Source organism: Microtus oregoni, unplaced genomic scaffold (genome assembly GCF_018167655.1).
Source record: "Microtus oregoni isolate MIOR12 unplaced genomic scaffold, Mior012 000019F_ref0000042, whole genome shotgun sequence".
NCBI classification, from domain to species: Eukaryota; Metazoa; Chordata; class Mammalia; order Rodentia; family Cricetidae; genus Microtus; species Microtus oregoni.
Window position 1 is genome coordinate 320214 of NW_024543078.1, and position 25704 is coordinate 345917.

Sequence of the window (25704 nt, forward strand, 5' to 3'; positions counted from 1 at the left end):
TCCTCCTCCACCCCCCTCCTCCGCCCGCCAGCGGGGCCCCCCTCGCCTTCCCGCCCGCCCCTATTGTTCCGCCCCCGGCCTCCCGCCCTTCCCCTTCCCGCCCGCTCCCCTTTTCCCCTCAGTCGACTCGCGCCTCCAGGTAAGCTTAAAAATTTCTCCTCCGCCCCCTGCAGTAGCTTCTGTTTCCACTCGTGTCATCTTTCTTGGAGGACTCCGTTCGTAGTCTGGAGCCTCGGCCTCTCGTAGTCCCGCATGAGCGTCCACTACTCTCTTCCTGGCCGTCCATTCACGCGAGGCCCTGGCTCTGGCGCGGCCTAGTAGGCCTCGCGCAAAGCCTGCTCCCCCCTCCCCCCGCCTCTTCCCGGTGGCGGCTGCGCAGGAGTCAGGGAGGGCGCGCGCGGCAGGGGGGGCGGCGGTGGATTTGTTGGTTGAGGGGGGTGGGGGAGGCGATGGCCGGCTCGCTGGCCGGGCGGGTGAGCGCGGCTCCCCGCGGGGGTCAGGCGCTGGCGCAGCCTCACGAGGAGGCGCTACTTGCCCGGCCCCTCCCCCTGGGTCGCAGCGCCCCCCCCTGACCGAACCGTTTATTTCCTCCCCCCTCTAGTCAAGGGAAGGGGGGAGCTTATTTTTTCTTAAGTGGAAAATGCTTGGATGACCGGGGCCGGGGGGAGGGCAGAGGGGGGCTGCCGAGTTAAAGGGTAGGCGGACTCCCAGTTACCGAGTTACTCTGACGTTCTCTCGGGTAACGAATTTTGAAATTATAAAATGCCTGCCGCTATAAACCAGACCGAGCTATTTATAGAGGGGTATTGACTGCGGGATTAACAGCTGGATTCCCGGGATGGGGTACACTTAGGTTGACCTACTCAGGAGAGGAAGAGACAGGTTTCTCAGATTAGAGGGCTTGGAGTTTAAAAAAAAAAACACATCTTCGTGTTTTACTTACATGGTTTTGGAGATAAATTTTTGGTGTTCTTATCTCTTTGAACTTGTATTACTGTATTTTTAAAATGATTAATCATTTGAGTAGGCATACAGAATTAAAGCTGTCAGGTTTATACCTTGTATTTGGGGGGAGAAAAATGAGTCTTACAGACCTAATCAATAAGCATTGTTTTTCCATGAGATGTTGACTTGAGGTCTTTGACAGCAAGTAACTTTTCTGGAAGTAGGGGCCTGCTGTGCTTTGGAATGCATTTATATAATTACTTATCCTGAAGTAATCAGAAGACCTTTACCATATACAGAGTGGTGTAGCAGCCACCTTTTTAAGTGCTTTAAAATGTTTAAGGCTTGGATTTGGGGTGCAGAGGCAGATTGGTCTTCAAGTTTGGAAGCCAGCCTGGTGTTACTAGCCTGTTCCATTCTGTCCTGAGCTACATAGACTCTGTCTCAAAAACAACTCAAGGATGTGGGGATCTCAAATACACAGCACAGTGGAAGATGTGTTTGAAGGGACAGAGTTAAGAGATGTCATTGATACTGATTTGAAGATGGTGTTTGGAAGGGACAGAGTTAAGAGAAGTCACTGATACTGATTTGAAGGGATGGATACTTGACATGCTTTTGAAATTTCACTGTCCTTTCGAAATATCAGTGTTTGGTTATTAAAGGCAAAAACATCAAAATTCCAATTGTCCTGTCTCTACAAGCAGAGTTGTTTGAGAAGATGAGTACATGCTGCATCCTGGGAATCTGTCACCTACTGAGGCTTTAAAGCAATGTGAAGTCAAACTTTACCACTGACAGTTTCGTTTTTATTGTTGTATTTGAGTTAAAAGATTTTAGAAGTGTGTGGTAGTCAAAGTTAACATTCAAGAATAAGGAAAATCCTCAGATTGATTAGAAAGAAAGAATGGGAGAAGAGAGAACTGAGATGTACAGAGTCATTCAGAGGAGGATTGTGGAGCCCCATCAGTTGTGGAATGTATATTGGATATATCTCACTTTTTTTCAGTGAGACTCCTGGATTAAATTATTTTTGTTACTTTGTGACTGTCCCAATGTGTAGTCTTGGCAGCTGACTTGGCTCTCAATACATTGCCCAAGGTGGCCTTGAACTTACAGCAATCTTGTCATAACCCTACAGTGTTGAGATCAGTAATGTACCACCCACAGTTCTGAACTAAATCATTTTAAAATCATTGGGTATCCATCACCATCTGAGAGTTAGAGACCGTTATGTGTATACTCTATGTTTACTCCAGTTGATGCCAGTAGCCAGCAAGCTGAGTTTGCCCTCACTGTAGTAAACATTGTCCAGCTGCTTTTGAATTCTTTTCAAAATGTACTCAGCTGAAGTACAACTTCGTGCACTTGAGCAGTTCCCCCGTAACCATTGCCAGTGGAAGGAATGAATCTTTCTCGTCCCAGTCATCAGTGGAAACCCTATCATTAATGAGCAAACTGGAAACAAAACCTGATCTGTAAGTGTTATGCTGTTGTGCTGAGTGTGTTTACAAGTCTGATAGGCTAACATTTAAGGAAAAGAGTCCATTAGGTAACAGTTTAAAGGGTGAAGTGAAAATAACTGGAAAATAATTACTCTTTATTTATTCCCCCCCTTCTTATTTTGGTCATTCTTACAGTTTTGGCATTCACTCCCACCCGTGACCAAAGACTTGACCACTCAAAAGTCCAGCTCCCTGTAACTACTAGACATGGACACCGGTGTGATTGAAGGTGGATTAAATGTCACTCTTACTATCAGGCTACTTATGCATGGAAAGGTATGCACCAGTTTGGAAAATTGGGTCATAGTAGCTGGTATGGGAGGGGCCAGGAAAAGCAGACAAGCATGTGGGAGCTCATCAGATTAGCACCGTGGGACATCTGGCTGTGCCACTCTTCTCTAATGGAGTGTGGTGAAAAGATGGACAGCTTTTACTAGGAAGCCTCAATGAGCAAGAAAGACAAGCAGAGCCAAAAAACAGTCCTAGCTGGCTGGTAAAACATTCTGATGTATGTTGTTGTATCTTACAGTTTCAGAAAAAAAAATTTGTTTTGATTTTTGGAGATTGAGGGCCAACACTATTGTGGAGTTATATCCCCACGCCTCATTTTGCATATTACACAAAGGTGTGGTATTCATTCTGATTCTCAATTCTTTGGTAGCTTCACTATAAAATTTTGTGCAAGGAAATGAGTAAGTGCTTCCCCCCATGATTCTTAAAATCTATTTCTTTGATTTGGTAATTAGTATAATTAGCATTTGGTTAGCTGAACATTTAGAATTTTCATAATGATGAAAATGATGAACTCTGAATTTCCTGTTGCCAATGTTTTCTTTATTGCAGGAAGTTGGCAGTATCATCGGAAAGGTAAGAGTTTCACTTTAACACTAATTGCTATTTAGTCAGTCTGAGCTGAAATAGTTGGAGCTCATGCTTGACTTTTCCTTTTTCAGAAAGGAGAATCTGTTAAGAAGATGCGCGAGGAGGTAAGTTATAAGAACAGTGGGATTCGCTAGACTGAATCCCTGACCTGAAAAGGTTATGTATGATACATTACAGGGGTAGCGCTCAAAGGGGGGAAGCATTTTCTGGTTGATGTAATGACAAACAGTACAGTAGATAGGAAATGAATTTGTGCCGAGTCCCAAAAAACATGAGCTGCAGTATGTTGTTTGAGGACAAGTGGAGCAGTATTTGAAACGCTTGCTTTATTTAGGCAGCTTGTTGCCCTTGCCTGTGTGTGTTATCTAGGACGGGCTATCCTCTACAATTTCAGCTCTTTTTATCTATTAAAACTACTTGTTTCTTTTTCTTATCCAGAGTGGTGCACGTATCAACATCTCAGAAGGGAATTGTCCTGAGAGAATTATCACTTTGGCCGGACCGACTAATGCCATCTTCAAAGCCTTTGCTATGATCATTGATAAACTGGAAGAGGTTTGTTGTGTGTGTGTGTGTGTGTGTGTGTGAGAGAGAGAGAGAGAGAGAGAGAGAGAGAGAGAGAGAGAGAGTTTTAGGATTGCCTCTCCTTCCCATTACCTACCAGTCCTACCTAAAACAAAACTGAGGTTAAGTAAGCCTGTTAAGTACTTGAGCTGTACCTTCAGCCACTGTCTTTTTTTGTTTTAAGTGTATAATTTATTTTTATTTTACGTTTATTAGTGTTTTGCCCAAATTTATGTCTGTGGGGGGGCAGGTGTCAGAAGCCCTGTAGTTGGAGTTAGGGACAGGTGTGAGCTGTCATGGGTGCTGCGAATTGAACCAGGGTCCTCTGGAAGATCAGCCAATGCTCTTAACTGCTGAGCCATCTCTCCAGCCTTCCTCCCCTTTTGGTATGGCTTTCTTTTGGTCTTTTTATTTATTGAGATAATTGTGGAAGTCTGGCACTACTAGTAGTTCAAGATACCCTTCAGCAGTTCTGTGTCACCTTCCTGACTATTGGGATCTCATAAAATGTACACTACCCTTTCCAACTTTGTCATTGAAACATTTCCTCACTAATTGTTTTGAAGGCGTGCCATTGCTTCCTTGATGGTTTTACAGTTGAATGAACTTAATGTAGTTTTTTTTAGGGTCCTGCTGAAACCGTACATTTTGCATTTTGAACTCTATATACAGGCAGATACTGATAATTAAAAGTTAGAGGTAAAACCCTAGGTTTCTGAAAGCAAAATAGATAGAAGAGTGCTGTTTGGTTGATGCTTAGTGTTCCCTGAAATCTTATCCTTGCCCTGGTCAGAAATGTTATATTTTAAACTGCAGGATCCTGTTACTCCAGAATTTGCAGCTCAAATACATGCTATTGCCAGGCAGTGGTGACACTCACCTTTGATTCCAACACCTGGGAGTTAGTGGGAGGCAGATCTCTGAGTAATAGTCTCTTAGCTTGGAGTGGTGGTACATACCTTTAATCTTCCCAGTACTGGGAAGGCAATGGGGCAGATCTAAGTTTGAGGCTACTTTGAGCTACAGAGTTGAAACCTTGTATCAGAAGAAGAAAAAAGTTCTTGGCTTCATAGAATTGTATAAAAGCAATTTATACACCTTACTAGTACATGTAGATTAGGTGGAGAAGTGTCTTTTTTTGAAGTTTTTTTTTTTTTTTGGTTTTATTTATTCATAATTTTTGTATGAGTGTTCTGTATGTGTACTTGCATGCCAGAAGAGGGCAGCAGATCCTGTTGTAGATGGTTTTGAGTCACCCTGTGGTTGCTGGGAGTAGAACACAAGACCTGGAAGAACAGCCAGTGACCTTGAGCTTTCCACCCTCTGGAGAGTGTCCTAACCACTGATTTCTTCAGAAAGCTAAACAGCCTCGTGTACATAGTAAGTTCTAGGCCAACTGGACTACATAGTGAGACCCTGTCTTGAGGAGTTTTGAAACACCATCACCAACACAGGAGACAGAAGCAGGCAGATCTCTTGAGTTTGAGGATAGCCAGGGCTACACAGAGAAACCCTGTCTTGAAATTTTTTTGTTTTTATTTTTCAAGACAGAGTTTCTCTGTAGCTTTGGAGCCTGTGTCCTGGAACTAGTAACCAGGCTGGCCTTGAACTCACAGAGATCCGCCTGCCTCTGCCTTCCGAATGCTGGGATTAAAGGTGTGCGCTGCCACCACCTGGCTTGAAAACTTTTGACAAATGAATAAATTAATTAAAAATTTTGGGGGGTCTTTGAGGAAGCTCAACAGGTGAAGGCACTTGCCCAACACCTGACAATGGTTGGATTAGTCCCTGGGACTCACATTGTGGAAGGAGAGAGCTCACTTTCACATTTATTCTCTGACCTACACCTGGACTCACGTAAGTCAACAGCCATAACAATACAAAATCTTACGGTGTCTAGGAAAGCGTTTGATCAATACAGGTTTTGTTGTGGTTTGCTCTGTTTGCTGGAATAGAACCAAAGGCGTCATGCATATGCTCAGGCTCTTTTTGATTTTTTTTTTTTTTTTTTTTTTTTGGTTTTTGAGACAGGGTTTCTCTGTGTAGTCTTGACTGTCCTGGTCAGGCTGGCTTCAAAGCAAGCTCTGTAGACCAGGGTAGCCTCAAACTCAGGTATCTGCCTTTTGCCTCCTGGTACTGTAATTAAAGGCATGTGCCACAATTCCTGGGAAAGCATGGACTCTTAGAATTGATCTGTTGCCAACCCCAGAGCTCTACTTCAGAGCATTTTAGATATAATTCCTGGTTTCATTGTCTTTGTATTTTCAACAAATAAAACTGGGAAGTTGAAATCTGAGATTGGGTATAGCTCATGGTAGAGTGATTGGTAAGCATATGAAAGTCCTAGCGCTACAAAAGCCAAAAATACAAACTTAAATCATTTTAGCTATCTGGTATTGATTTTGTAAGAGGACATTCAGTTTGATTGTGGTTGCATTGCTTCATATATTCATATCTTTGGTTTAATTTTGACAATTTTCCCCTCTAGCTTAAATTACTCTTTGTGTATGTGTATATGCATGTGTGAATGTCCACACTGCGGTACCCGAGGAAGGATAGCAGGTGTTTTCTATTGTGTTCTGCCTTACAGCTTTGAGATACTATCTCTCACTGCCAGCCTTTCAGTTTCTTGTATACTTCTGTTCCACACCTAGTGGTAGGATTGCAGGCATCACAGCCATACCCAACATTTGTGGGTGCTGGGGATCTGAACTGATCTGGGTTCTTCCTTATTTGATTGTACAGAAAGCTTTCTTTACTACTGAGCCATCTCCCTTAACCCTACTTTTTTTTTTTTTAATTTGAATATTGGGTACTACGGCCTGGTGGTGGTGGTGGTGGTGGTGGTGGTGGCGGCGGCGGCACACACTTTTAATCCCAGCACTTGGGAGGCAGAGGCAGGTAGATCTCTTGAGTTCGCGGCCAGTCTGGTTTACAGAGCTAGTTCCAGGACAGCTCTAAAGCTACACAGAAACCCTATCTTGAAAAAAAAAAAAATTAAAAAAAAACAAAAATATTGGCTACTAGGATTAGAAACTTTGGATTGTGCATGCTTGACAAATTACATTTGTAATCCAAATGGAAGGAAGGCCAGCTTTGTTTGTTAGAAGTGTTGCTTTTTTCTGTACCCTTGTAGTGAAGAAAAATAAAATTATGGTTTCTTTTGCAGTTATTTTTTTAATTAATTAATTAATTAATTATGCGTACAATATTCTGTCTGTGTGTATGTCTGCGGGCCAGAAGAGGGCACCAGAACTCATTACAGATGGTTGTGAGCCACCATATGGTTGCTGGGAATTGACCTCAGGACCTTTGGAAGAGCAGGCAATGCTCTTAACCACTGAACCATCTCCCCAGCCCCTTTTGCAGTTATTTTTTCGTGTTTGTATGTGTTGTGGCAAGTGATCCATTCCAGGGTAAGCACTTTAACAATGAGCAAGTTCTGTTTGATTTGGAAGGATAGGGGAACATGGTCTGTTCCTACTGGATCTTACCTTTTCAGAGTCCTGGATAATAGGCCATACTACCACATTGGGCTCAGAAATTATAATGTTCACTTAGTTTGGTATAGTTATACATGTATGTTCCTTAGAAGTCCAGGAGTAATTGTTTTATGCACTTTCATATATATATATATATGTATGTGTGTGTGTGTGTGTGTGTGTGTGTGTGTGTGTGTATATATATATATATATATATATATATATATATATATATATATATATAAAATACACACTTATCTTTTTGGTGTTCTGAGTAATTTTCTTTTTTTTACAGGACATAAGCAGCTCTATGACCAATAGCACAGCTGCCAGCAGACCCCCAGTTACCTTACGGCTCGTGGTCCCTGCTAGTCAGTGTGGCTCTCTCATTGGAAAAGGTGGTTGCAAGATCAAGGAAATAAGAGAGGTTGGTTCCCCCCTTCCCCAAATGTCTGTTAGCTTCATTTTTTTTTTTTTTTTCTATTTAGACAGAACTCTGGGAGAGCCTCTGCCTCCTGAATGGTGCATCCTTATACCCATACTAGATTGTGTTATGGCTAGAAAAGTTTAGCGTGTGATGTGAAGATTTAAGATGGCCTTTGTGATAGTTCAGGTCTGTAATCTCAGCTGCATAGGAGACTCCAAGTTCAGGTCTTGCCTTTGCTGTAAAGTTCAAGGCCAGCTCATTGACATTTAGGAGACCCTATCTAAAAAAATACAAGATGGAGCCAAGTATGGTGGTGTATGCCAGCACTTGGGAGTAAGAGGCAGAAGGGTCAGGTTGAAGTCAGCATGGTCTATCTACATAATGAGTTCCAGGCCAGCCAGGTGAGATCTCAGTTTTTAAAAAAACATAGGATTAAAAAAGGTGTTGAAATTTGGTTCTGGTAGTACAGTAGTTGCCTAACGTGTCTGTGGCCCTATGTTTAACTTGATAACTGACCATGATTAGCAGTCCTTGAAGACTGTAGTGTGATGATACTAGAATTAAAGTGTTACAATTTTCCTGAAAACACAATTCAGGAGCTGGAGAGATGGCTCAGTGGTTAAGAGCACTGGCAGCTCTTCCTTGGGTCCTGAGTTCAATTCCTAGCAACCACATGGTGGCTCACAACCATCTATAATGAGATCTGAGGCCCTCTTCTGGCCTGTATACATACATGCAGGCAGAACACTATATACATAATAAATTAATTAATAAAAACACAATTCATATATTTCAGTTTTTGTGCTATCCAAGGTAGGTACTCAGGGCCGCACAATTGCAAGGTGGAGATGGAGAGATGGCTCAGAGGTTAAGAGCACTAACGGCTCTGCAGAGGTCCTGTGTTCAATACCCAGCAATGACATGGTGGCTCACAAATGCAAGGTGGATACTCCCCCATTGAGCTACATCTCAGTGCACTATTCCCTAGCCCCTTTTATTTTTTAAAGGTGAGATCGTTGCTATGTTACTAGCCTGGGACTTCTAAATTTACTAGTATTTTTCCCTCAGCCTCCCAAGTACCTAGGACTAGATACAGCCTTGCCTAGTTCAGTAATGAGTCAGAATATGAGAGAGTAACTTCGCATATAGTTACCTTTATTTTATCTTGGGTCGGGGGAGGTCAGTTTTTTTGAGACATGGTTTCTCTATAGCCTTGGCTCTATTGGAACTTGCCCTGTAGACCAGGCTGACCTTGATTTCAAGGAGATCCATCCATCTGCCTCGGTCTCCCCAGAGCTGGGATTAAAAGTTGGTGTTACCATGTCCCATTTCATGCTTCCTCTCCCCCTTCCTTTTTTACTCCACAAGACAGATTTTTCTGGCCTGGCTGTTCAATTAAGTCATCAGGGATTCTCCTGTCTATCTTTTATGTGTTCTTGGTTTTGTGCTTACAAGCATTTTATAGACTGGGCCATCTTCCTTTGCGCCCCCCCCCCCATTATTTGTGTTTAGTGCATACATAAGCACCTATGTGTGCATACTGGTCAGAGGACATGTGCATGACAGCCAGTTTTTCTATCCTACCATGTGTATTCACTGCTCCAATACAAGTTGGTAGATTTAGTTGCCGTTGTCTTTACCTACTGAACCACTAAATTTTTTTTTTTTCTGGTAGATTTCATATTTTGAATTTTTTCAAGGCAAGGTTCCTGGAACTCTGTAGAACAAGGCTGATCTCAAATTTAGACCCTCCTGCTTCTGCTTCCTGAGTATTGGGATTAAAGTCAAGAGCCATCCAGCCTGGGTTGAAGATGTACCCTGTGTGAATATTTGCATGAAAGTGCAGGTGCCCTGGAATCCAGAAGAAGGTTCTGGATTCCCCCGGACTGGAGTTTCAGATGATTGTGAGCAGAATTACGTAGGTGCTAGGAACTGAATTCAGATTATCTGTAGGAATTATTATTTTTTTTTTTTAATATTTATTTATTTATTATGTATACAATATTCTGTCTGTGTGTATGCCTGCTGGCCAGAAGAGGGCACCAGACCCCATTACAGATGGTTGTGAGCCACCATGTGGTTGCTGGGAATTGAACTCAGGACCTTTGGTAGAGCAGGCAATGCTCTTAACCTCTGAGCCATCTCTCCAGCCCCCATCTGTAGGAATTATTATTAGGAAGCTGTAAACAACAGAGCTGTCTCTCTAGTCCTAAAATAATTTTAAAACTTTATTTATGTATGTATGCACACCACATAGTCACCACTTGTCAGCAGAATGCAGAAGAGTTGGATCTCATGAAATGGAGTCACAGACGGTTGTGAGGGACATGTGGGTGATGGGAACTAAACCCAGGTTCTCAGCAAGAGCAACAGATGCTCTTAACCATTCGGTCATTTTTCCAAGTCCCTTAAAAACAGTTTTTAAGGCTAGGTCTCACTATATAGTTCTAGCTGTCCTGGAACTCACTCTGTAGACCAGGCTGGTCTTGAACTCACAGAGGTATATCTTAACTCTACTTCTTAAGTACTGGGATTAGAGGTGGATACCATCGCTTTCTGGCTTTTTTTTAATCTCTTATTTTTTATTTTATGTGCATTGATATTATTAGTATTTTCCCTACAGTTATGTCTGTGAGAGAGCCAGAGCCCCTAAAATGGAGTTCCATACAGTTGTGAGTGGCCATGTGGTGGTGCTGGTACTTGAACCTGGTTCCTTTGGAAGAGCAGCCAGTGCTCTTCAACCTCTAAGCCAGTCTCCACCTGGCTTCTTTATCAATTCTTCATTAATATTTTTTATGTCTAAATGAAATGTTACTAAATGGTTTTGAAGGGAAACTAGTTGGAATTTTTTGAAGTCTTTGTACAGGACGGTTAGTAGTTTTTTGCACAGGGACCATGTGTTTTTGTGGGTCAGGAGAAGTGGTTTTGTGATAGTGTCTTACTATATCCAAAGTTGGCCATAAACGTGTCAGATGGTCCATCTGTTTTAGCTTCAGAGATTATAGGTGTGAATAACTAGTTTGAGATTTTGTTTTGATGATAAATTTTAAATACTTGGAATGATATCTGACATAGAATAGGATTGATGAAAATATTTGCTCAAATAAGAGTATGAAAGGTAGGTGATAATTGTGAGGAGTTTGTTTGGCACGCAAAGCTGTCGTTATTGGGTAAGAGAAGATTGTTTAGAAGAGACTTCCTTGTGCAGGTTAAATGTAGACCATTATGCAGTTTTATTCTTATCTTTCAGAGCTAATTAATTTTTTTCTAATGTAGGTTAAAAAAGTTATGTCAATTAAATTTTCCATTTTAAGAACTTGTTTAAATCAGTGGTTCTCAACTTATGCTGTGACTCATTAAGACAGGTCGCTCATGTTGTGCTTACCCCCAACCATAAAAGTTTTTGTTGCTATTTTATAACTTATTTGGCTGCTCTTATGAATCATAATGTATATATATGGTATGTAGAATTATCTGATGTAAATTTTATGCAAACGACATGTTGAAAACTGTCATTACTGAAGACTTATTGCACCAAATCTTAAGACAAAGGACACTGGACATTAAGAAAGAGGTCCACCCGTCTTTGGTATCCAGTGCAGTTACTTTTCTTATGTGTGCTCTGCTAGCATCAGAGTTTATTTATTTATTTTTAACTTTTTGTAAGCAGTTGTGTCAGATAAAGGAAGAATGGGAAAAGAGAAAGGGGGGGTAATAAGGGGGTAATGAGTGTCTATTGAATATCACATTCTAAAGTTGCCATTGGGGAAATTGAATTGGAAAACATAGTTTTTCTCTGATTTTTAATTTCCTTTTACCTTAAAGAGTACAGGGGCTCAGGTCCAGGTGGCAGGGGATATGCTCCCCAACTCAACTGAGCGGGCAATCACTATTGCTGGCATTCCGCAATCCATCATTGAGTGTGTCAAACAGATCTGCGTGGTCATGTTGGAGGTAAGCCCTCAGGCTCATGCTGGAGGTGGTGATTCTGGGGACAGGAACTGATCTATATTTAGTAAGACTAGAATTAGGTGGAGCTGGTAGGCTATCAGTGGGGGTGGGGAAAGATGTTCTCTTGTTTATATTTTCCTTTTGCCAGTTTTGACTTATCTTAGTTTGTGAGCAAAAATAGGATCTGCTAAGTAGTCTTGTGGCTCAGAATAATTTTAGTATTGTGGGTAGGGTAAGAGACTACAAGGATTTTGGATTTCTGAAACTGACCTTTTGAATTGCTTGACATTGATATAGTTCTTTTATTTTTTGAAACAGGATATAGTCAATAGTTAGAAAAAAATATCAAATGGTAGTGTTTCTGAGTGAATTATGAAGTCCTGTTATTCTGTTGCAAAAAAAAAAATAGAAATTAAAGGAAATTAAATCTTTTTGAGTTACATGAAGTTGAATCTGAAAGGAAAAAGATGTTGCTTGTGTCTTTTTGAACCATATATATAACATTTGGAAATTTCATATCCAACTTAGATTTTATTACTTATACAAAAATAAGAGATCCTAAATTATCAGTTGAAGTATATCTACATTTTTGTGTGTGTATGGATTAAATTTATTTACAAGTATGGAAATCAGCCTGGGGGTTATGGTGCATGCCTTTAATCCCAACACTTGGGAGGCAGAGGCAGGCAGATCCTTGTGAGTTCGAGGCCAGCCTGGTCTTCAACAGCTAGTTCCAGGACAGGCTCCAAAGCTACAGAGAAACCCTGTCTCGAAAAAAAAAATCCAGAAAACAACCAAGTGTAGAAATAATGACTAAAACTATTTCAGGACATATTTGGTGAAAATTAGTGAGCCATGAAGCTTCTTGTTGCTTTAAAGACAAATAATAAATATCAGATATTTGAGATTACAATATCTAATCATGTACAGCTTGGTAATTGAGGGGATGGAAGTCATTTTTATTTAACTGACCTGTGTGTGCTATCGCCACACAGCTGAAGCAGCTTTGAAACCTTATCTCTTTTTGTTTTTTTCCCCTCTGACTCTCTCCCAGTCCCCCCCGAAGGGCGTGACCATCCCGTACCGGCCCAAGCCCTCGAGTTCTCCAGTCATCTTTGCAGGTGGTCAGGTAAGAGAACTCTTATTGGTGGGCAGAATGAACAGAGAGTGTTAGATATCTGCTTTGCCAGCAGCACACCAAGCTACTTTGCATGCTTGCTGAAAACATTTGGCCATAGTTTGATTTGCTTTTTTTCTTTCTTTCTTTCTCTCTCTCTCTCTCTCTTTATTTATTTTTTTATTTTATTTATATTTTTTTTTGGTACTATAGAAAATTTTGAATGCCAAGACCTTATTTATGTGGAAGTTTTGTAGACACTCAGAAGAGTAATTAATTTTGTGGTGGTTTGGGTTAAAGTTAAATTTCTTTCAGTGTCATTACTTTCCCTATATCACCATCCCATTCATGCTTTTGTGTGTGTGGGATGTTAGAGATGAGTAATGATAGCAAAGAAGGGTGGTAGTCTCAAATGGCATGGGGGCATGGGGTGGTAGGCTCTTGAGCTTGAGTGTCCTACAAACTTTCCCTCCCCTTCACCTCATCTCCCCTACTCTACCCTTTCACCCCCAGACTCTTAAACTCATAACCACTGGTTTGAAACCCCGTGGTATAATTTAAATCAGCTGGAATAAGAGGAGCATTCAAGGATAGGATGGGGAGAGCATGTTGGGCTTGGCGCCTCTATTCCTCACCAATCTAAACCATTTATTTATCTTTTGACACATGGTTTATGCTAAAGTTAGGATTGTGTGAGAAGAGTATTGATAAATGTCATGGTGCTAGTGTATTCTGATTGTTAGTGTTAACTCTGAAGTAGGTTTTTAGAATTCTGTGATTTAGGTTGAAATAGTCGCAGTCATTTTGGTAGGTGAAGGTATGTTGCTTAAAGTGCCCTTCCCACTTTGGACTGTCCTATTTAAAAAACATCTGTATTTAGCTAGTTATATTTGTATTTAGTCTGAAAGGCATTTGAGAGAGGAAAGTATCAACTTGGAGATCGTCTCACATTTTACTGAGTAATAAAAGTGAACAAGTTTATGTCTTGCTGAGAGTTTTCATAAGTGTTATTGTGAGATGTGTTAGGACTTTGTTTAAGCATTAGCTTTGTTTCAGCAGGTTTGTCAAAGGCCTGCCAATACAAGTAGTTGGGAGGATAAGCAGTAGCCAGGAGGGTTAGCCCCAGGAGTTAACCATGGAACTCTAGGTTATCCAATGCTGGGTCACCAATCCATCCTTCTTCTCTTCCTCCCTGTCACTCCTTTACCTTTGTACCTTTTTTCTTCCTCTCCATACCTACCTCCCTTTATTCAGTTAACTGCCCTCTTAAAGCTTGCAGCTTCTTCCATGACTTGCCCTGTTATGGGTCATTCCCATGGGCCTTTTTATAAATGGACCAGTTCATACAATGTCCACATATGGACCTCTGTCTTTTGTGGCAAAGTGGGTTCTGTAGGGGTTTAACTCAATCCTACAGTGACCAAGACCAGCATCAGCTCTGTTACCTCACCCCCCACTCTTACTGAAAATAACCCAATTGTGCAGTATCATCTGCCACTAGGTAACTTTTTTTTATTCACTCATTACAGCTCGTTTCAAATCTGTGTTGTGAGCTCCTTTTTAAGGAAAAAAGAAAAAAAAAAAAACAACTTTTTTTTTTTTGGTGTGAATTTCATGCTGGTGACAAGGTGCCGGATTGACAGCCCTGGAGACTGAAATCCTCTATTTATCCACAGGACAGGTACAGCACAGGCAGCGACAGTGCGAGCTTTCCCCACACCACCCCGTCCATGTGCCTCAACCCTGACCTGGAGGGACCACCTCTAGAGGTGAGAGGGGATGTTCAGTCTCCAAGGCTCACTCAATCCTTCCGCCTCAGCCGAGACTGCCAACACACGGGGGGCCAGTGGCGCTGGTGATTTTTGTGCTGTGGACACCATCTGTCCACGGGGACCTGGACTGACCTCCCCACCTCATTTCACACAGGCCGCGTAGCCCACCAGATGGTAACGCCAACCTTTTTTTTTCTTTTTAATTTTTTTCTTTTTTTCTTTTTTTTTTTTTTGGTTGCTGTTGTTCAATCCCTCTTTCCCTCTCCCACTCCTCCCATCCCATTTTCACCTTCCCACCCCCACCTGGATGTACTTTTGGGGGTACTCGCCACTGTAACTGATGTGAGAAAGTTCACATTCTATTAAGTAACCAGCCACTCCCTTCCATTCCTTTTTTCCTTTCCTTGTCACCCCCCCCCACCCAATTTCCCTAAAGACCCAGCTCCCTTTTTGGGAAGATATGGTGTGGGGAGGAGGGCATAGTGGGAGCTGCAAGTGCCTTTATGCAGGGGTAGGGGAGGGGGGCAGGAAAGACAGGACTTAGCAAATTGATCCTTCCCCTCCCCAGTGCTTCTGTGTCAGGTCCCTGGCATTAGAGACCTAGCTAGCTTCTTGTCAATTTAGGGTCTTAGGCAATGTTGTATATATATGGTGCAGGTTTGTGTAGATATAAATCATTGATTACTGTCTTGAATTGAATATATGGGGTAGGGGGATTGGTCAGTTGAGCCATTGCTTTTATTTTCCACATTTTAGGTAAAAAGCTGAATTGTGTATTTTACCTTAATCGAAGAGAACTTGTAGACCCTTTTAAGAGGATCTGTGGAATAAAGTTGCTGTATTTAGGGTTCATAGAAGCCCAGCTCAGGTCTGACTATTTGTGAGATTCCCTTTACTGTCTCAATATGCCTCCCTTTGTCTAGTTCAACTCTGGCTTCCTGGCTAGTTGAAAACTTGCTCTCCCCCCGCCCCCACCGGGTGGCTGTCCGTGATTGGTTTTTAATAGGAATTGTTTTCCTCCTTTTTTAGGCCTATACCATTCAAGGACAGTATGCCATTCCACAGCCAGATGTAAGTTTTGATTTCACTTCTTGTTTGAAAAACTCCCTCTCTATCCAAAATTGTTTGATTCCTTTCTCCCTAGTAGACAGGAGTAAGTTGGGTCTTGAACCAATGGTGTTGTTACAGCTTAGAAAGTGAATCACACATTATCAGCTTGTTTGCCTTTGACTGTAACCCCTAGACATGATCAGATTATTAAGCTGTGTTTCAGATTATTCTAAAAGAAATGTTCTATGGTGCACTATTAATATCTTGGCACAATTTAAACTGTCATTAAAGTATGCTTCCCATTGGGGAATGGGAGGTCGGGTTTGCCTTTAGGCACTTCTCATTCTGAGATTACAAATTAGAACAGGCATTGAGGGAAACTAGAAAACTAATTGTTGTAATTCAACTCAAACTTTACTGAGAAGAACCTCTTATTAAAAGTACTGATATTTAGATTTTTATTCAAGGACTTTTTTTTTTGCACACTTCTTTCATCATTAAAAACCCTCACAGGTGCCAAGTACTAGGTCTGGGAAGTTGAGTCTTGGTTAGTGGCAGCTTCAGGAGAGTGTGGAGTAGGGTGGAAAAGGGTGTTCTGTCACCAGCTTGGGCAGGTTTTTGTGTGTTGGGAAAGGATTTGTTGAGGTGAAGCCCAGTTTGGTTTCTTGTTAAGCTTCTCTCCTCCCTGCAGTCTCCCTGCCCCCCTCATCTCCTTCCCTTTTCCCAATACTGGTGGAACCCTGCATGGTGTGTTTTCCCTAGCACCACTGCACAGTTGTTTACCTAGCCTGTCTGTGCTTGTCCCTGGGGCAGCCATTGCCAATGGCTGCCTACACCTTCATTAAACAGTCCATAGGGGATGGTTGTGGGCCAGCGTTACTGCTTCCTTTTCACACACCCCAATGCGTTCATTCTTGTGTACTGACATCCTTTCTATTTCTAACCCTACTGTCCTGTATTCTGCCTGTCCTCTGGATTGTACTGTAAAGCCCCATTCTTATCCTGTTACCATTGGAATAGTAGCATCAACTTTGGGAGGCAGGAGCTGTGTTCATTTTCCCATGTGGATGTGCTTGAGTGCTGACTAGGTTACCCTTCTAATGCTGGTCTCTCCTGTTTTCCTTTCTGCAGTTGACCAAGCTGCACCAATTGGCAATGCAACAGTCTCATTTTCCCATGACCCATGGCAACACCGGATTCAGTGGTATGGATACCTTAGTGTTTATTTTTGTAAGGTGTAGTACAAGACAGAGGCCAGTCCCAAGGTCTCAGCTTGACAACTGTTTAAAACAAACTTCATTATCATCTAGCACCTGCTGGTATAAAGTTGACCTACTATGGCTAAAGGAGGTAATGTGTTTGTTAACATGGTTTTCATTTGGGGTGAGTTAATTATAAAAGAATAAAAAGCCCTGGAACGTTTGGGGTGAGGTTTGGGGATGCTTGTCAGGAAAGGGGTAGACTGATACTTTTAGTACCTATCCTCATAGTGGCCCCCTTGATCTGATTAGCATCCCCTTTCTCTCAACCAGGTGTTCACAAGACTTGGGTAGAGACAATCCATTTGTTCCAAAGTATATAGTGCATTTTTGGTTTTGTTTTTCTTTTGTTTTGGGGCTTTTTTTTTTTTTTTGGTATAAGGGATAACTTGTCCGATAGGGTTAGAATGAGACCACCAAACTCATTTTCACTTGTATCTTAACAGGCATTGAATCCAGCTCTCCAGAGGTGAAAGGCTATTGGGGTAATGATTAAAAAAAAATCTGTAGTATTCTACTGTTATATTAATAAACTGGTGGGAGTCTTGTTTCACTGCCCATAAACCATACCAGCTACATGCATATGGTAGAGAGGAGCTGAGAGAGCAGAGGTAGGCTTGGTGCCCTGAGGGTCCCTTGATGGATCTGGCCAACTACCCTCTAAAAATGTAGTTGAGAGCAGGACTAGAACTGTAAGGGTTAGCCAGCCAAAGTGGCCAATCCTGGTGTTCTTAGGGATGGGTAGGGGTGTTTAGGATGGGATTTCTTTTTTCTTTTCTTTTTTTCTTTGGAAAACCAAACAAAAGCCAGAAGAATTAGACCAAAAGACAGAACAAATCTGGAGAAATAAGCTCCCCTCAAACTTATTGGCATTTAATCTTTGTGATCTTTAAGTCTAGCTTGGGAGGATAGAGATGGAGGTTGTTACTCTGATACAGGTATAATTGAAGCAATTCAGTGTATGTGCCAAGAGTCTATGATACCCGGTAACAGGAATGGAATTGGCACGGATTCTAGTGAGCATTGGGCGAAATAAAACCAGGACACAACAACAATCTTAATCAGAAAAGACGTAGATGTATAGAAGCTCTGGTGTTCAGGTTTTGCTCCTGTTTAAGAATACCACACTCTGCCCCATGTTATCTCCCTACACCTGTAGTCTGGGCTTTGCAGGAAATGGCATGAAATCAGCTCTTCTGATTGTACAGGAGAATCTTTGCAGCATTATTTTGATACCCCTCTCCCATCTTTCCTCCTTGGGGGCTTCAGAGTTAGTGTTGAACCCCAACAGCCAATGCTGGTTTCCAGCTTATTTCCTTCTGTTAGTTTAATATGCAGATCACTCATTCTGCATGCTGCGCATTAAACTTTCTTGCTCTTTTCTGTCTTTTAGCAGGTTTGGATGCATCTGCTCAAACTACTTCTCATGAACTCACCATTCCAAATGATGTAAGTATAAAGTATGTTAGAATCCTGAGGAAAATATTGCTAGAGAGAATTGATAGAATTAACTGTGTTATAGTTTTCAAACACAGAACTTCTTTCTCTCCTGTAGAAATTCTTACTTGCCTTTTACTTAAAACATCTGGAAGGTGGTGAGACCAAAAGTGCATCCGAATTTAACTTTGTGCTCTGGGAGGAGGGATGTCAGGATGAATTCACGAATTTTGATGGCCCAACACTAGATAGCATGCTTAGGTTCATTATCAGTATGGTTCTGGTTATTTTGTCTTTGGAGTGGAGGCAATACTATGGGGATATACGCAAAAACTAACGGTTGGACTGAGAAATTAGCTTCAAGTTGACGTTGATTTATAATCACATGAATGGTTCAGAAATTAAATGAGACCTTAATTTTGAAGGTTTTGCTAGTAATACACCCGAAGGTCGGAGAGTGCAAATTTAAGCACAGGGTGTAGAAATTGATTGGTATGTGGTCTTGTGTGTAGCTGTTCGGCTCTTAATTTGGTGTGCTTTTTTTTTTGTTGTTGTTTCTCAAGTTGATTGGCTGCATAATTGGGCGTCAGGGCGCCAAAATCAATGAGATCCGTCAGATGTCTGGGGCGCAGATCAAAATTGCAAACCCAGTGGAAGGATCTACTGATAGGCAGGTCACCATCACTGGGTCTGCTGCCAGCATCAGCCTGGCTCAGTATCTAATCAATGTCAGGTAAGTTTGACCTCTCCTTTGCTTTATTGATGCCACAGTAGTGAGGGAGGGTGTTTCCATATGTGGGTTTACTTGAGGGGGTAGAGATTGCAAAAGTTCCCACCCCGTTTCTTTTCCTAGAGCTCTGCTTCTGTCTTTAGCAGAGAAAAATAGCCAGATTGGAGTTTTATAGATTGCTTGTTTTGGAACAGTGGGAAGGGTGGCAGTATGTGTCTTACTTGTTTGACACATACAGACAGGTTATTTCTTTTATGGTTTTAGAGTCCAAAGTAACTTGAATTTTAGGGATAATGATACATCTAAATAGTTTCTTGTAGGTACCTGTTACCATTTACTTTGCAAACATATTTCTCAAATGGGAAGTGTGTTCAATTTTTTTTTTGTTTTGTTTTGGTTAAAAAAAAGCACAGCTAGGGGCTGGAGAGATGGCTCAGAGGTTAAGAGCACAGACTGCTCTTCCAGAGGTCCTGAGTTCAATTCCCAGCAACCACATGGTGGCTCACAACCATCTGTAATGAGATCTGGTGCCCTCTTCTGGCATACAAGCATACATAGCAGGAATGCTGTATATATAATAAATAAATAAATCTAAAAAAAAAAAAAGCACAGCTTTAGGGGTGCTCCAGATACTACAGGGATATTTTTTTTCCTAGTTATTCTCATGCATCTGCAAGTGACTTTTAAGGTCTTACTTCCCTATTTGTAGGTACTGTTCCTACACTTTGAGTTGTAGGACAATTGTATATAGTCAAATAAGCATCCATCCTACCAGGTGTTTTCTTTCCTTCGCTCTGCTCACTCACATTGTTAGTAACAGTCCGTGTCCAAAGGGAGTCACAGTCACGTTACACATGTGCTCATCCAGAGTGTTTTACTCCTAGTTGAAGACTTGTCCATTCCCCTTGAGCTGCTGCAGTTCTTCATACAGAAAGAATTGTGTCTAGATGTACTTTGTTTTACTACACATCAAGTTTTTATGTTGAGTAAATTAGCAGGAATCTTATACAGACTCTTGTTAGTAAAGACTTTGGTTTCTAGTTCACACTGGAGGAAAGTTTTTTTATGGCAAAAATAATGCTTTTGGGATCTAGAAATTGTTAGCTTCTACTTTGGGTAAGCTTGCTTACTTGGAGATCAAATTATAGCTTTAAATTTAACCTTTTCTGACTGGTGTGTTTTTAATAAGTTAGTGGCTACATTGTAAGGAAGCAAACTTCATTACTTGATGTAACTGTAGAATTGTTTAAATTAAACTGGTGAGTGAAACTATCCAAACTATGGATTTGGATTAGAAGTTGTTTTTTTTTTGTTTTGTTTTGTTTTTTCAGCCGGTAGCCCTGGAAGTCTTGGAACTTCTTTAGACCAGGCTGGCCTTGAACTCACTGTCTCCTCCTGAGTGCTGGGGTTAAAGTGGGTCGGAACTTTTTAAAGCCTTATCACCAGTTCTAGGGTGTATACATTGCTGCCTTTTTTTTTTTTCATTTTAAAGCTTTTCTTCTTGGCTCTGTCTGAAGGAAAACAAGGAAACTGTTTTTATTTGTTTTCATTATTGGCTTCATAGCATTTCTGCTGTGCTCCGAGCTTTTTTTCATGGGGTTCTGTGTCTTTATGTGGCTCATTACTGTGATAATTAATGACTAAATGGCCCTCAACAAGCTAAACAGAATGGAATTAGGAGAAAGTTTCCTGTGGAAGTGACCTTGTAGGAGTTTGTGTTATCTCAGCAAATACCTGTGACCCTGCTTAGCTGGAGGACTTTGTAGGACTAGAAGGTGCATTATTTTTGTCTTTAAGCACAAAGGTTAGCTGGTGGTGGCGCAAACTTTAATCCCAGCACTCAGGACAGACAAGGCTACATAGAGACCCTATAAATAAAAAAAAAAATAATAAACTCCAGGTATGGTGGAGTTTATCCCAAACTTTAATCCCCAGAGGGAGAGGCTGGTGGATCTCTGAGTTCAAGGCCAGCCTGATCTACAAAGAGCAAGTTACTGGATAGGCTCCAAAGCTACAGAGAAACCCTGTCTCAAAACAAAACAAAACAAAAACAAGAACAGAACAAAAAACCACAAAGGGTGATAGTACTTCAGTATTTCAAGTTTAAAATATAGGAATGCAGTTAAAATGAGAACTTCCCTGGACCTCATCTACGCTTGTTCTTTTAGCTTTTTTTTTTAATGCTACATTCTTTGAAGTTAGTGATCTACTTTGACCTTTTTGCCTCCTTCCATTTTAATATTTTGGTTCATTTGCTGTGAAGATGTAAATAGGCTTTAATATTAACTACAGAAAAAAATTTTTTTAGGCATGCATGATGATTCACACCAGTAATCCTAGCACTGAGGAATCTGAGGCAAGAGGTTCTAGTTGGCAGTCAGCCTGGGCTACGCAGGAAGACCCTGTCTGAAAGTCTTCAAATAGCTGCAGTGTACAATGTGGTGTTCTTAAGTAATTGTTGAGTTGTTGATCCTTCACTTAAGTGCAAAACTGAAAATTCGGTTGTATGAACTGATTTTTGTATGTTTGGTTGGTTTACAAGGTTATCTCATTCAAATAATAGTCTTCTTTAAACACTTTTGGGGACTTAGAGCTCTTAGTGTGTGTTAGGTAATTCCCAGACATCTTTGTCTGATTTTCTTTGGAAAGAGGGTCTTAAAGTTGCCTCTTAAACTCTCTATGTAGCCCAGGCAGGCTGTGGGCTTCTGATGTTTGTCTCAGCTTCCATAGTAGCTGTGCCACTAGGCCTGACTCCTTCACTCTGTTTCTGGGTTGGGAGGTGTACGCTCTGTGTGATTCCTTTTCTCAGTCTTGTCAGTTATGTCTTTACCAGAGCAGTTTAAACAGCTTGTGTGTAGGAGGGAAGGTAGGTGATGATGATACAAATATTTAGAGGGTGGGCACAAGCTAAAAGAGTTTGGTAAAAATTGGTAGTATACCTTCCTAATTGGCAGCCAAAGGCACTTACTAATAGAACTGAAGCGGATTTTGTCCTGTACTTTTTCCCTGTTGTGGTCTTCCCTTCCACCCACCCTTTTTTTTGTTCCTTTTTTCCTCTGTTACAGTTTAGAAAACGCTAAACCCTCCTCCCAGACAGCCTCCGTCACGATCCCTGATCACCTCAGCATCAACCTCTCTCAACCCTCCACCCCTTCTTCTTCTTCTTCCTCCTCCACCACCACCCCCTCGCTCGCCACAGCGGGGACTTCCGACGCACCCTCCAGCCTCCCCAACCCTCTTCCGACCGCCCCTTGTGTCTCCAGTCTGCTTGGCATGAAACCCATCCCTCTCCTGGCTCTAAATGTTGTGTCTGCTGCTAAGGGTACCGGGGCTTCAGCTACCACCACCACCACCTCTACTGTGCCATGTGTAACTAACAAACTGAAAGGCGAGAAACAGAGATTCTCTCCCTACTGAGTGCATATCTTGGCACCTCCTCGAGTGTTGGTTCATCTTGTTTTTCTTTGTTAACATTGGTGAGAACCAAACTATTGTGAGCTTGTGACCGTTTCTTTTTACTACTTTTGGGGATATCTGGGCGGGGGTGGGGACGGGTAATTCTTGTTTAGGTTTAGGTCTTACAGCTCAGTGCCTGTTTGAGAGTCTGACTTGTTGATTGAAATCATTATCTAGAGCCAGTTCTTAACTCTCCCTCATTCTGTTACACTTTTGTAGCTTTATTCTGCCTTGCAATATAGAAATGATGTGTTAGGCTCTGTGTTGATGAATAAAAAGCTTCTCCGTTAATCCTTTCCTTTTTTTTTTTTTAAAAAAGAACTTTTAAATTATTTAATGGTTAAGCTGTCAGCTGGCCTTGGCCAAATCTGTGTCTCTAGTTACAATAAAGTTGCCACAGTAAGAACCATAGCTCACTGTGTGATGTAACGGGTGAAGGGGTGGGGACTTGTGATCTGTGCCTTGTAAGCTTCGATGGCTGTGCAGCCTACTTGGGCCTTTTTGCATCCCACATGAATTTTGTAACCCCTTGCCAATATTCCCAAGTAGAAGGGCCTTCAGTAGCTTCAATACTAAAGAGTCTTCATGATTGCTAACACCAGTTGGTAACAAGGGTGTCTTTTGCCCAGCTGTTCCTCTGGTGAGTGGTTATTTCAAAGGCACACATAGGATTTACATCTTTATTCATAATAATAGACAATGGTCAATGTCAAAGGTAGCTACTGTCTATATTCCATTAGAGGATTATTAAATATCCTTCTGTGATGTTAGGAAGCAATTATCTCTGAGCATGTTAAATAGTTATTCTATTTCCTGCCTGCCCTTCTCTCACTAACATCACTATCATGAGTGAAAGACACGGTTAGATTTGAATGGACTTTACGGACTGTTCAGTAGGATCTAGGAAAGAAGACCCAAGAGAATATACTTATGACATGCGTGGTTACCCAGATCTAATAATTGTTTGTGCTGTGCTTTTACACACTTAGCTCCTGGTGTGTAAATTCTCTTTTTTCTGGTACTGGAGCTTGATCCCAGGACCTGGAATGGTGTGGTTTACGACGGGTAAATCCGATTTTTTGTTGTTGTTGTTTTGCTTTGGTTTTTTTTGAGACAGGTTTTGGATCCTGTCCTGGAACTCACTCTGTAGACCAAACTGTCCTCGAACTTAAACAGATCCACCTGTCTCTGCTTCCCAAGTTGCTGCGATTAAAGGTGTGTGCCTCCACTGCCCAGCTTTTTGCTTTTTTTTTTTTTTTTTTTTTTTTTTATCAAGATGAGCTACAAGTATTTTCCACAAAAGAGGAAAATGATGTGCTGGGGCTGCGGATTGAAAGCAGTGGTACAATATTTGCTGGGTCCTGGGTTTATTCTCTTGCATTGGAGAACAAAAACGGAAGAGCAATGTATCCCATATGGTGAGAAGGCCATTTGATTCTCTTGTCAACCCATGGACATATTGTGAGTTTTCTTTACTGTGAAGGTTTCCATGTAGATTTTTTTCTGATGGCCTTTCCCAGCCTAGAGTGATATTGAACAACAGCAGAAAGACGTGGCTGTTCTTGTGTACTACATTACCTTTCAGTGTTAGGGTGACCTTACACGTTTGTGTTCAACGTACCCTGGGTCAGGGTGATAGCTGTGTCCTATGCTGAGTGGTTCAACTCTCTATGGTTCAGACATTACTATGCTGATAACTATCTCCACAGGGATTTTATTTTTAATTTTATCTTGTCTGTTGGAAGGATTCTGTTTTTGTTTTGCTTGTTGTGTTTTTTTTGGGGGGGGGTTGTTGTTTTTGTATTTTTTTTTTCCTTTTGTTTTTTGAGACAGGGTGTCTCTGTGTAACAGCTCCTGGCTGTTCTAGAACTCGTCTGACCAGGCTGGCCTTGAACTCACAGAGATCCACCTGCCTCTGCCTCCCAAGTGTTGGGATTAAAGGTGCCCAGCTGATATCTAACAGATATCCCCAATAAAGAATTGCTGGGATGGAACCCAGATATTCAGGGGACTTGACTGTCATGAGTCAGATGTGTTTCTAGTTGAGATTTCTCTTCTGTGCTCACCCTCTGCATCTTGCCCTTTATAAATTTTTAGGCTTTATAGTGAGTGCTGGACAGTTGTTGAGCTGCTTATATGTGGCCACCGTGCTTCCACCCTATATGGTAGGGTTTTTTGTTTAAGATACTAGATTTAAACTAACCAGTTCCATGGAACCTTTGTTACCTACAAAAGCTCTATCATTCAAAGCTTGTTTTACTTATTTATGTGTGTTTTATGTGTGTTTGCATGTGCATTATATGTGTGCAGGGCCCTCGAGCACCTCAAAATGTTGGATCCCATGAAACTGGAGTCACAGACAATGTGAGCCACCAAGTGACATTTGTGAACCAAATCCAGGTCCCTGTAAGAGCTTTAAGAAGGGCTTCTACCCCTTAACTGTCTCTTGAGTCCCTAAAGCTCATTGTTTATCTTGTCCTAGGGTCATCTTATTTTGAGATTGGTAAGAATCTGCTGTATTTGTGTCCATGGTGTTGTTCTTGGGCCCATGTGCTGTGCAGGTGCATGTGTGCCGTAGAGCACAAGAGGTTGTCTTCCACCCTGTTTGAGATGGTCTTTTTTTTTTTTTTATCATCCTGCTAACAGCTGACTTCCCAGCTTCTAGGGATTGTCCTTTCTCTGCTTCTGATGTGTCCTAGGTGTGCTGGGACTACAGATGCACTGGACTATCTGTTACTGTTTTGGGCTGCTGGGAGCATTAAAGTCAGGTCTTCATGCTTGTATGACAAACACTGTTCCACTGAGCCATCTCCACAGCCCATGTATTTGTGTGTGTATCATGTATGTGGATACATATGGGACTTGTATGTGGGTGAATGGAAGTCAAAACATGTTTGTTTTCCTCATTCTCCAACTTTTTTGAGATGAGATCTTTTGAACCTGGGACTCACTGACTAGATTATATACTCAGCAAGCATCCCAGATTACAGGTGTGCACTGCCACTTCTGGCATTTGCTTCATCAGGGAACTCACTGAGCCATATCTGTAGCCCCTCTTACTTTTCAAACAATGAAATAGTTCCTTTTATATTGAATTTCGCCTATGAGTGTACTTAGCAAGCCTGAC

At 41.5% G+C, this 25704-nt stretch overlaps 1 protein-coding gene and 1 non-coding gene across 25 annotated transcripts in view; one reads left to right on the forward strand and one right to left on the reverse strand.

Moving 5' to 3' along the window:
- Pcbp2 (poly(rC) binding protein 2) overlaps positions 1-25704 on the forward strand; it is a 27086-nt gene continuing 1382 nt past the window's right edge. The window contains exons 1-15 of one of the 24 annotated variants that reach the window (XM_041669871.1): positions 1-139; positions 2586-2726; positions 3294-3317; positions 3404-3436; positions 3771-3887; positions 7674-7805; positions 11631-11759; positions 12799-12885; positions 14550-14642; positions 15675-15716; positions 16827-16899; positions 17401-17439; positions 18348-18403; positions 18955-19124; positions 22187-22970. In XM_041669871.1, the coding sequence (XP_041525805.1) occupies positions 2658-2726; positions 3294-3317; positions 3404-3436; positions 3771-3887; positions 7674-7805; positions 11631-11759; positions 12799-12885; positions 14550-14642; positions 15675-15716; positions 16827-16899; positions 17401-17439; positions 18348-18403; positions 18955-19124; positions 22187-22538 (1416 nt within the window). In that variant the 5' untranslated portion in view covers positions 1-139; positions 2586-2657 and the 3' untranslated portion in view covers positions 22539-22970. Of the gene's footprint in view, positions 140-2585; positions 2727-3293; positions 3318-3403; positions 3437-3770; positions 3888-7673; positions 7806-11630; positions 11760-12798; positions 12886-14549; positions 14643-15674; positions 15717-16826; positions 16900-17400; positions 17440-18347; positions 18404-18954; positions 19125-22186; positions 22977-25704 lie in introns of those variants that run through there. The other 23 variants (XM_041669873.1, XM_041669874.1, XM_041669886.1 and 20 more) reach the window with 23 other exon arrangements.
- On the reverse strand, positions 11330-11457 carry LOC121459962. The gene has a single exon (XR_005976023.1). It is a non-coding gene; the product is annotated as a small nucleolar RNA SNORA81 (small nucleolar RNA).